The 11,615-nt window shown below is 23.6% G+C and overlaps 3 protein-coding genes across 3 annotated transcripts; all 3 read left to right on the top strand.

Annotated features, from left to right (window-relative positions):
- Window positions 1-273: 273 nt before the first annotated feature.
- LOC113367917 lies at window positions 274-1,909 on the top strand. The gene is made up of 2 exons (XM_026609491.1): window positions 274-376; window positions 1,672-1,909. The coding sequence occupies exons 1-2, from the start codon at window positions 274-276 to the stop codon at window positions 1,860-1,862; spliced, it is 294 nt and encodes a 97-aa protein (XP_026465276.1). The 3' UTR covers window positions 1,863-1,909.
- Window positions 1,910-7,794: 5,885 nt separating this feature from the next.
- Window positions 7,795-8,515, top strand: LOC113368322 (the record flags this gene model as incomplete). The annotated part of the gene is given in 2 exon segments (XM_026609876.1): window positions 7,795-7,903; window positions 8,322-8,515. Coding segments are annotated over 2 exon segments (258 nt in total), but the record flags the coding sequence as incomplete, so codon positions are not given.
- A 965-nt stretch (window positions 8,516-9,480) lies between these two features.
- On the top strand, window positions 9,481-10,977 carry LOC113368307 (salivary antigen 1-like). The gene is made up of 4 exons (XM_026609861.1): window positions 9,481-9,590; window positions 9,799-9,990; window positions 10,641-10,688; window positions 10,761-10,977. Exons 1-4 carry the CDS (start codon window positions 9,485-9,487, stop codon window positions 10,943-10,945), a joined length of 531 nt encoding a protein of 176 aa, XP_026465646.1. The 5' UTR covers window positions 9,481-9,484; the 3' UTR covers window positions 10,946-10,977.
- Window positions 10,978-11,615: the final 638 nt, after the last annotated feature.

Raw genomic sequence — 11,615 nt, 5'->3', positions numbered from 1 at the left:
TTTACGTTTTTCTCTATTGCAAAATTAAATGATAAAATATTTAATATAAAGATGGTGAAATTGTTTTGAAGATTTATACAAGAAAATAGAAAAAATCAGTTTAATAGTATTAGTAGATAATTAATATATAAAGATGAGTTGAGAAATGTTTCTCACCAAATTAATTAATTTTACTGAACTAATTAATTAATTTACTAAATTAATTAAATAGGATACTCCCAAAGTTAAATATTTTGATTTTAGTTACAGATTATTTAAATTTTTATATACAATATGAAATCTTTGCTGGTAGTTTGTGTTCTCTGCGTTTTGCTAAATACAGTTTACATGTCAAGAACGGTCACTGAAAAGTGTAAATCTGGCGGTAAAAGTGAAAGTAAGAACTTAATAATAATAATAAACTAGCTGTAAGTGGAATTCTGTCTTAAGGCAATTAAGGCATCGTGCCTTAAGGCAAAATGCTGGAACTTCCCGTACCAAAAATTATTATTTTTTTAAAAACGATTAACATTTTTGAAAAAAAATTACTTCGAAAAAATAAGATTTTTGACAAACAATTAGACAAAAAATTTCCTTTTTTTTGGAAAAAAAATTTTTTTTTTAATTTTTTTTTTTTGAAAAAAATGTTTTCTTTATTTTGACATATTTTGAAAGATCAAAACTTTTTTTCAAAGCGATCGTACTGCTTTAACTGCATAAAGACGAAATATCAAACCGCGTAAGCGCCGCGTCGACGTCTAACGCGTAATCATTGGTACGGAACCCATAGGAATGTAAACCAGAATTATACTTATTGTTAAAATCTCTATAAAATATTTGATAATTTGATGTGCATATGTCTAATGATCATTTTTGACCGCCAAATGGCATTTTTTTTTTACTTTTTTCATTAGATCTCCGAAACCGCTAGACCTGCCTTTATGAAAATTTGACCGGTTCTTCACCTTGTCAATACAAGTAAAATGTTTTTTGAATTATTAAAATCGGACGATCCGTTCTCTTAAAAACTGAGTTACCGTTTTCGGCACTTTTTGCCCCGTATCTTTGGAACGGCTAGACCTGCCTTCGCCAAAAACTAATCAGCACGTCTCCTTATCAATACGGATCGAATGTTTTTTGAATTATTCAAATCGGTTGACCCGTGTTCCCGAAATCGTCGACGAAAATTTGTATCCGCACATACATACACACACATACATACACACACACACACATACATCCATTTTTTCTAAGGTATGCCAAAATGTTCAGAAACCTCTGAAACGTAAAGATAATATAAAAATTTTCATTTTCGATTTTTTTGCGATTACTATAACTTGCCCTACGGGAAGTTAAAATCACATTTTCCTATATTTACGTTCGAATACAATTTTTTTTTTGAAAATCCAAAGAGAGCAAAGCAGAGTTTGTCTAAATAAAATATAATAATAGGAAATATTAATTATCATTATATAGTCTTAGGTTTCATGCTATATATACAATATGGTAATTTCTACTGTTTTAATAACTTGTGCGTATGCATTGCAATCGTTTGCTTGAAGAAATTGTATGTAAATCTATTAGACTTACCATTCTAATTATTAATTAATTAAGTTAATATTAATTATCATAATTAATATTAGCAATTTTATTATTTGGTAATTTGAATATTATAAATGAAATGTTGAATAGGTCAAGCTAGAGTATCAATACCATCTGGACCACTTACTCTGGAAAATTTTTGTGATGGAGGAAAGAACAGTCGAGATTGCCTTCTATTTTGCATGGGGTCTTGTGGAGCAGGAAATGGTGTTTGTGGCACTGGTGATGACAAAAGACCAGATCCGAAACATTGTTATTGTTCGTCACCATATTCAGGATAAAATAGCAAAATATATATTAGATAATTATTAATATTTTTATCATTATTGCATCTTTCAATCAAAGACATACCTACTAAATATAATTTCTTAAAGCATCATAAGATGTATAATAGCTATAAGCTCATCCTTAGACTGATTAACATTTATCGATTTGTATAATATATTGTAGACTTGTTGTATAAAAAAAGAATTATACAAAAGAATTATACAAAATATTCAACAACTAAATACACAAATTTTACAAAAGTATTACTATTCATACAACACAAAAACTTAAATTTAACTAAGATAAAGTAAAAAATTTAATAACAAAAATTAATAAAATGTAATGAATAATAACAAAGAAATTATAATAATTTAAAACAAATCGCCTGCGTTTTTTACTATATAAAAGAATGAATACACTGAGTTTTGAATTTTATTTAAAGCAATCTTTGGTATCAGAATAAAGTAATCATTCCTAGTGAATTAAAATAATTATTATAGTTATGAATTTCTTAACAAAAACATATGTTTGATAATTAATTTCCTGAAGGAGAAGTTTATGTTTTCATCAAAAAAACCGATTCGCTAATTTTATGGTTTCTCGACGTTTCAAGCCATTCTGAATCGAATGAGACCGACATTTGGACCAAAAGTATGTGTGTGTGTGTGTGCGTGTGTGTAGACAGATTTTTTGCCGTAAATCAACATTTTCTCAAAAACGGCTGGATCGATTTCAAAAACTTAAGAGCCATTTGTGGGACGATCGGCCGAGACGTTTCTTTATAAATGGCAGAAAAGTGAAAATTTTTTCGTCCACGTTTTAGCCCGGAATTTTGAACCGATTATGAAAATTCAAAAACCGTTCGAAAAATATTGATTGGGAATCGTGCTGATTAGTTTTTGGTAAAGATCGGCCCGGCCGTTTTCTTGTAATAAAGTTTTTTTTAAAAAAATTCGACGATTTTTATTGTTATTTTTCTGACGGTAGATACCATAGTCTTCTAGATCATACTAAAATATTACAGTCCTACGAAAACTCGTTTAGCTTCAAAAATTCGTCAAAGTTTGCAAAAATTAGTGTTGTTTTTTGGTGTTTATCACAATTAGACCTTTGATCGACGTTTTCTCAAAAAACGCCTGAACCGATTTCAAAAATTTAAAAACCATTTGATGTACATATCTCAATGAGGACTATCGTTTGTCAGTTATGTGAGACGATCTGCAAAACCGTTTCTTTGTAATTTGAAAAAAAAGTTAGACTTTTCGTCACATTTAAGCTCAAACTACCGAACAAATCGATTTAAAAAATTCAAAAACTGTTCGAAAGATATTAGTTGGAAATAATACTGATTAGTTTTTTAATACTGACAAGTTTTAGGTGAAAATCTACCGAGCCGTTTTCTTGTAATCAACTGTTGAAAAAAAAATTTAAGCCGATTTTTACGGAACTTTTTTTGGCGATATATATCCTGGTCTTATAGAACTTACTGAAATATTACGGCCTTACGACAAGTAGTTTAATTTTAAAAAAATATCAAAGTTTGAGAAAATGAGTAGTTTTTTGTTATTTGTTAAAATTAAAATTAGACGATTTACTTGGTATAACGATAGAGTACTTGGTCTAATCAAATTATTGAATTTTTAAAATTTGCTTTTAGAAAATACTCCGATTAACGTGTTCGTTCGTTTTCAATTATGTGTAGTAAATCCTTTCGGAATACTTTTAATCACTCATAAATTAATTTATTTTTTATTGATTAAGTCAATTATTTACACATATCGGGAAGTTCATGTAACTTGCCTCAAGGCTAAATACCAATACCAACTAGTCGATATTCGATTTAAAATCTTTCGAGATATTAATATAAATTTGCTAAGATGAAATAAATAAATACACTATTGGTGTACAGCATCGTGCCTTAAGGCAAATTTCTTGAGAAATATTAAATGCTTCTAATAGATTATCATAATTACGTAACTTTCATTATTCTTCTCTTATAGACCAAATATATAAGAGCTTACAAATTTATACATGTTTTTATGAAATCTGAATAAACAAAACAATAAATCAAGTCCTTTCCGAAAAAACAAAGTTTTCCACATTGTCATAACTAGCAAAATAAATTTTTTGAATCATTCGAATCGGATGCTCCGTTTACTATTTCATTAATGTATTTAATTAATTATTTTATTAATGTATTACTTTGAGTTTAACTATTACTAGTATTATTTCTAGAATTAAATTTAATTTAAAGAAATTTCGAATAAATTTTTATTTAAATATGTAATTTTACCAATACTGTAAAATATAAAGTTCATTTTAATAAATTATTTTCAATCTAATCTTAATTCATATAATTCACATCTACATATTTTATTACAAAAATTTTTAATTGAGTTCGATTGATGAGTTTTAACTTTGGATACAAAAGTTTCAGATGATCCTTATATAAAAATAATATACATTATATTCAAGAAATATTAAAATAAAATGTTATGTTTTATCTCGAAAGATCCAAAATAAAAAATAAAATATTAGTTAATTTGTTAATGAATATTTTTTATTTTTTGTAAGAAAAATGATTCTGTTTACTTAAAAATTATCGTCAAATAAAAAATATTGCATTTTTTTCGTAAGTTATTGATTTCATAATTTTATTTTTATGTAAATCTAGTATAGAGATATGCTGGGTGCATGAAAATTTTATAATATTATAAATAGAATTTATTTTCTTGAAATATTATATATCTCTTAATCGTATAAAATAAGTTTGATTTTTTTTATTATTATAATGTATTATTATGAATTATTTATTTTCTTTAACTTGGTAAAAATCGCAACTTTATAAATTAATGAATAAATTAAAATTTTAAATTTTTCCATAATTTTGTTTAATTAATGTTGCACGTTTTTATGGTTTTTTTGGTACCGATTAGCTAAAATTTTAATTATACTGAAACTGAGGGTCATTTTAGGAATTAGACTGAATTTTGTTAAACATTTTCTTCATGCACTAAAATAATTAGGAAAAAATAATATTGAATACTTATTTGTTGTTAAACTAAATCCATTAAATTTTTCGAAGTATCCCATTGCAACCAGCTTTGCTCTATACACTTTATTGTTTATATAAATAACAAAAAAATGATGAACCTAATTATTAAAAAAGATATTACATATAATTCATTTTTTGTTAATTATATAAATACGTAATTAGTAATAATATTATTACTATTTGATAAAAATGAAGTGGATTTTAATATGCTGCATAGTGATCGTAGTTCTACAAATAGTTTTAGGAGAAAGTTGTATTTTCTGTGCGATCAGGCGTTTTACACATCAAACCTAACCTACAAAACAAACAAACGTCAAATAAAGGTTTTATCATAAGTGCAACTTTCTGATGATGTCTTAGTAGTTACTTAAGAAAAATGCCTAGGTTACATTGGAAGAATGCTTTTGAAATTTGTATTAAAATATTGTTCTTCATATAATTTTTATAAAATATAAATTTGTATTTATTAGAAAATGATGATGTAGTAGTGCCAAAAATTTGCAAAGATGACAAGGATGATAAAAATTGTGCCAGACATTGCAGAATAAATTGTGGAGGAAAAAGTGGTAAATGTGAACAAGGAACAAGAGGACCAGATTGTGTTTGTCCAAAACCACAAATAACCCAAAAGAGAAATTAATAAAAAAAAGATAAAGTAAACATTTACAAATTGCAAATTATCAGAATCAAATTGAATCAAAATTTCACAGCAAAAAAGCCAAAAGAAAAAAAAGTTGATTAAAGGAAACAGCTTAAGCTGAGTGTCTATTTTTATAAAATAAATTTTAATTATAATTTTTGTTATTTGTGAAATGTGTTTAAAGGCTTTAATGTTATTTGATAAAAAATTCGGAGATAATTATATAATGATTGTATATACAATGTCTGAAATATATTTTTATACATTAATATAAATAAATAAATATTTTCAATAAATAATATCTTACAAAATACACGTGGTTTACTCCTAAATAAATTGCACAATATTTTTGTTTTCCCTAAATTATAAAAATATTTATTACCAAAAATTTTGTTTACGTGTTTACGTATTTATTTATATGAAACCCATTTATTTAATAAATAAACAGTTTAGGTTCATATCTTATTAAGAACTTTCCTAAAAAAATATCTGAAAATGAAATTTATTTTATTCATATCAGTTGCTGTAATTTTATGCAATTTGGTCGATGCAAATTATCCTTCTGAATGCACAAGTGGATGTATGTAAATATATTAAATTTTAATAATTAAAATCGGATATATGAGACTAGTAATTAATAATTAAAATTATTTTACCCAATGAAATAATATATACCAAATGTTGTTATTTTATAAAATTTATGCTACAATATAAGTAAAATAACTTTATTTCTTTTAAAGCAGTTAGCCCAAAAAATATTTACCAATATATTATATAACATAACCTTGAAGTCATATAAATATTTGAAATATTTTGGGTATAAAAATTTAGAAATGTGTCTATCAAATTATTTATTTTAAACATTTTTTTATTATTATTATAGTAAAAACATGGGATCTTGATGGAGGAACATTGATGATTGATAATTTTTGCAATTTGGGAGATAATGGTAAAAAATGTGTAGAACATTGCCAAAATAAATGCAAAGTTAGATATGGAGTATGTTATTATAATAATGCAATAGGCAAGGATTCATGTCATTGCTCTAAATAAAAAAAATAAAATTATTTATATTTGTAAATTAATTTCTAATATAGTACAACAATATAAGAAAATTTTAATATATTTCATGAAATTGTAACTTGCGATATATGTAATAATTTATAATAGAACAATTACATAACAAAAATGAGTTTTATATTAATTAATATCTGAATAATTATTTGAAGTTACTTTTTTAAACAAAATTTATTTCCAAGCATTTTTTTTATTAAATTTTAAATTGTCTGATTTTTAGAGAGTCAATTTATTTTATTAATAAATAAATATATAAAAAAATACCCAAACGCATAAGTCTAAAGATAATTGTAAATTTATGTCAGGTCATATTTTTATCAAAAATTGTAATTGTAATTGTAAGCATTTATTGAATTTATAGTTAATTTTATTACTACTACTAAGTTGCATTTGTTGACATAATTGAGTAAATATTAATATTACATTTAAATCAATATTTATTTAATTAAATTAATGTAAACAATCAGTATGTAGTTTGTTAAAAACTTTTCAAATTATCAAAAAATGAATCAAATTTTAAATTATCAAATACAAATACTTATGAATATTGTTTTAAATATAAAAAAATAAAATCTATCAGTATAATTTATATAGTCTTATTGTTAATAAATCTATCAGTATATTTATAAAAATAGCTAATTAAAATTAATCAAACTAGATAAAACTTTATTTCAAAAAATAGTAATGAATATGTTTTTATGATTATTCTAAAATGCTTACATTAGTTTATATATTTTTATTTGAATTTTTATTGGAGTACAAATAGCTTTGAAATATGTAAAACCAACAAAAATATTAATGAATATCTAAATTATATTTTTTTTCGACAAATAGTCAATTTTAAAATCTATGAATGAAATAAAATGATGAACTTAGTTATAATATTATCCAGAATATTTATATCCAACCAAATTCGTGTTAGTTAATAGTATATTTTGTTTAATGTAATAACTTTAAAAAAATCCAAAACTTATTCACAATTCACAAAAATTTGCTAAAATATATTTACTCTAAATAAAAATTATGCAACTCCAAAATGCAATGTAAATAAATATTTTTGTAATTTTTCTGGGGCTTACGAAATTTGTTATTGTTTTCACTTAATATATATTTGGTCGATAATTAGATTAAAAGTTTATTAATTTTTGAATTTACATTAAATTTGTAATAAATAAAAAATAAAATGAAATTTTATATTTTGTGTATTTTTGCAACAATTTTGTTTGGAGCAGTTTTTGGTGATAAACAAAGTTGTAAAAGGGCTTCTGGTGTTACTGAGACAAGTAAAATTATACAATTAATCATAATTATTATTAGTTTTATATGAACAAAATACTTATAAAATTTTATTATATATAATAAAAATTTAATGTTAGATATTTAGAGTTATTCTGAATCGTTTGACACAAGAAATCGCAAAAAAGTTCTTTGAAGTACTATAAATAACTTCTGTGAGAGAATATTTTTCTAGCACATTTTTTGTTGAAGAAATTCTCACCAAATTTAATAATTTTAAAAGCAGTTATAAATATATTAGTTGTATAATGTTTTTGATTAACTCTTAGCAAGATTTGCCTAAAATTTATTATTTATATTCGTAGTTCAAATAAATGTTGATCAACTGGAATATTTCCAGATTTCTAGGAGTTTTTGTAACTTTGTTTCAAGGTAAAATCTAACTTACACCTATTTTTTTTTTAGGTCAGGGCAACCTACAAGTTCCAGATATTTGTAAAAATAATGGAGATTCTAAATGTGATCATTATTGCAAAAATGAATGTAGTGCCAAGAAAGGATTTTGCAGTGGACAAGCTACAGCAAAAGAAAATATGTGCTTCTGTACATATTAAAAAATAAGAATAAAAATAAAATATAGAGATAAAAATTAATACAAATGCAATAGAAATATATTTAAATCTGTTATTTGTTGTAACCATACAATTTGTTCATGTATAAATGAAATAAAATATAACTATACTTGTAACACTGTGAAAAAATTATCTGTGTTTCATATTTTACAAAATGTATTTTATGTGAATTTTTGTATGAAAAATTATAATGAATTTTTAATAATTTTTATTAATTTTATTAAATTCAATTCGAAAAATTTAAAAGTCTTCAGAAACTATTGACAACAAAAATATATGGGATAAAATGGATTTTCGAAGAGAAGGAAAGGCCCTTAGTTCAGAAATTAAATATTTCCTTAATTATTTTTATTATTTAGTAATTATTTTAGAAATGCTGAATGAACACACAAATGTAGTTTCAAAACGTACAAAATATAAATATAATTTTTTTATAACTTTTTGCATTTTATTTAAGTTTATATATATAGATTGTTCTATGAATATTATTATTATACATTATATAAATATAAATAAATGTGTATCTGTCTTTGTCTATAATGTAGAATTGCAGAAAAATTAAAATGTACTACAATAAATAACAAAAATTGCATAGTTAAATAATAAATATGACGAATAAAAAATAGAATAATATATGTTTAGTGGTTTACGATATAATATTTAAAATTCTATTTAAAATTTATACATTTCGCCAAATTAGAGATTCGGTCCAATTGCGTAATTTTATCAAATATATATTTTGCAATTTGTTTTGTTCTCAAAAACACAAAATTTTACAAAATAGGCAAATTGAATTGCAAAATTAGAATTTGGGATAAATTCCACAACAAACTTATAAATACTTTGAATAAGTATTATTTTTTAATGTATATTATTATTGTTCAATAACAAAAAGTATTATTTATATAATTTAAACTAAATACTTTGATTGATTATTATTTTTGCTTTTAAATAAATTAGTTTCACGGATTTATTATACAAAAGTTGGTAAAAAATATGAATTATTGTATTTTCGTGTTTTCTGTACTTTTAGCTTTGGAAATTAGTGCAGAAGATGTTTGGAAAGTTAATAAAAAATGTACTTCAGGTGGACAAATTAAAGGTAAATATATTAATTATAATAAAATATGAAAGTAATAACGAACTTTTAAATTGTATATAAAAACACGTATAAATTGTATAAATACTATATTTATTTATTATTTAGTAGATTTGTTTCAGGCTTTACTATATTTATTTAATTAATAACTATTAGTGATACTATATTTTATAACATATTTTATTCATTATAATATATCTTTTATATTTAGAAAATGAACGAAATCAGGTAATTTCGAAAGGCCAACAAGTCCACATAGAAAATATTTGCAAATTTGTTAGAAATCAAAAACATACGGAAAAAGAAAAAAACAAATGTATGAGATTTTGCAAAAATGTTTGCAAAGGTTATAGAGGAGCTTGTGATGGCGATATTTGCTATTGTAGTAGGCCCAGTAATTTAGGTAAATATAAAAAAAAAATTAATATTGGTATTTGAGAAATGTATATTATTTGAATTGAAAAATGACCATAAAAGTACATTACGGAAAAAATACTTTAATTAATAATATTTATGTATTTAATTCTATTTATTTAAAAATTGCTCACTTCGTATTTTTTTATATTCAGAGTATAGAATAGAGAAAGTATATTTTATTATTCTTTATGTCTGCGGACAAAATACTTGAACTATTTATATTTATGCAATTAAAACATTCTCATTCATTTACAAATTGTTAAAATTTTTCAACACCATTTTTCTACTTCGCAATTTGTTCATATTTACAATTTTTTTATTTGTTATATTGTATGCTGAATTTCCTAATTTCAATATCTATAAAAAACTATGTCTGTATTTTGAAAATTTTTAATAGAATATTTTTTGAGTGTTCCACATAAAACCGGTAAGCCAATTTTGCCAACAACCTGGATCTAGCCCTCGTTTTAGGATAGTGGCAAATTAGGCGTACCGGTTTTATGTGAGACACTTGTTAATAATTGACATATTGTTAAAATTTTATTTATAATTCAATATTGTTATTTGTAATTAAGTTAGTTATGAATAAATGCATATGTTAATGTATTAATTTAATAATAATTTACGTTATTACAGGTCCTGATTGGAAAGTTAGCAAACAATGCAAAGACCCCAATGAACAAGGTACGACAATAAAATTTAACAAAATTGTGCCTTATTTCAAATTTTTTACTAATTTTATTTTCTATGTTTTAGATTCTAGTCGTACAGAAATAGTGCCATATAGGAAACAATTAGCAATTCCAAATATTTGCAAATTAAAAAATTCAGATGCCAATGAAGATTCTAAATGCAAAAAACATTGCAAACAAAAATGTCGTGGTGGAGATGATGCTGGGTGTGATGGAGATTTTTGTTATTGTCGACCACCAAAAAAATAAATAAAAATAATAATAAATAAATTATAATTGTTATTAGTTTCCTCATTATAATTTTATTCGTATTGAGAGATTGGTATACAATTTATGAGCAATATAACAAATTTAGCACACAATATGCAAGAACTAGTTGTGAAGTTTCAAATGCTATTTTAAAGCATACCGAGTTGCTCTAGGATTTTATGATATTAAGAAATAACATAGGTGTAATTTAATTGGGTACAAAATTATCAAATATTTCTTTTATATTCAAAGAAGAGTTTAGAAGCTACATTAGATTTACTATATAAATGCAAAATTGAATGTACCTCAATTAGCAACAGATTTTATTCCCAAATATTGTCATTGTTTATTAATCTTATGAGTATAAGAGGCTATCCAGGAGACTAATATAATAAATATTAGAACAAGATGTAGTTCATTTAATTTTAAAAAAGTTTGCTAAATGTTTCATACATAATAACCGAATATTTTCAAATATATAAATATTTTAGTAAATAAATGAGCATCTGTACGCTTGATATACTTTTATACTTTCAAATGCCATTTTAAAGTATACAAAATTGGTCTAAGATATTATGTTATCAGAATAAAATATAGATAATTTTGCTCTGAATAAAACTGTCGTATATTCCAATCATGTTCAACAAAGAAGTTAATTTTCTCTTTGATA

The sequence above is a fragment of the Ctenocephalides felis genome, unplaced genomic scaffold (genome assembly GCF_003426905.1).
Source record: "Ctenocephalides felis isolate EL2017-DRISC unplaced genomic scaffold, ASM342690v1 CF-g0.4_SCAFFOLD_01170, whole genome shotgun sequence".
NCBI classification, from domain to species: domain Eukaryota; kingdom Metazoa; phylum Arthropoda; class Insecta; order Siphonaptera; family Pulicidae; genus Ctenocephalides; species Ctenocephalides felis.
This window is presented reverse-complemented; position numbering and strand designations above follow the sequence as displayed.

What these genes read in the sequence shown, in the direction of transcription:
- LOC113368307 (XM_026609861.1), top strand. Translation starts at nt 9,485, where the DNA reads ATGAATTATTGTATTTTCGTGTTTTCTGTACTTTTAGCTTTGGAAATT. An exon ending in TAGTAGGCCCAGTAATTTAG is followed by an intron (nt 9,991 to 10,640) that starts GTAAATATAAAA and finishes ACGTTATTACAG; the next exon opens with GTCCTGATTGGAAAGTTAGC. An exon ending in CAAAGACCCCAATGAACAAG is followed by an intron (nt 10,689 to 10,760) that starts GTACGACAATAA and finishes TCTATGTTTTAG; the next exon opens with ATTCTAGTCGTACAGAAATA.
- LOC113367917 (XM_026609491.1), top strand. Translation starts at nt 274, where the DNA reads ATGAAATCTTTGCTGGTAGTTTGTGTTCTCTGCGTTTTGCTAAATACA. An exon ending in ATCTGGCGGTAAAAGTGAAA is followed by an intron (nt 377 to 1,671) that starts GTAAGAACTTAA and finishes AATGTTGAATAG; the next exon opens with GTCAAGCTAGAGTATCAATA.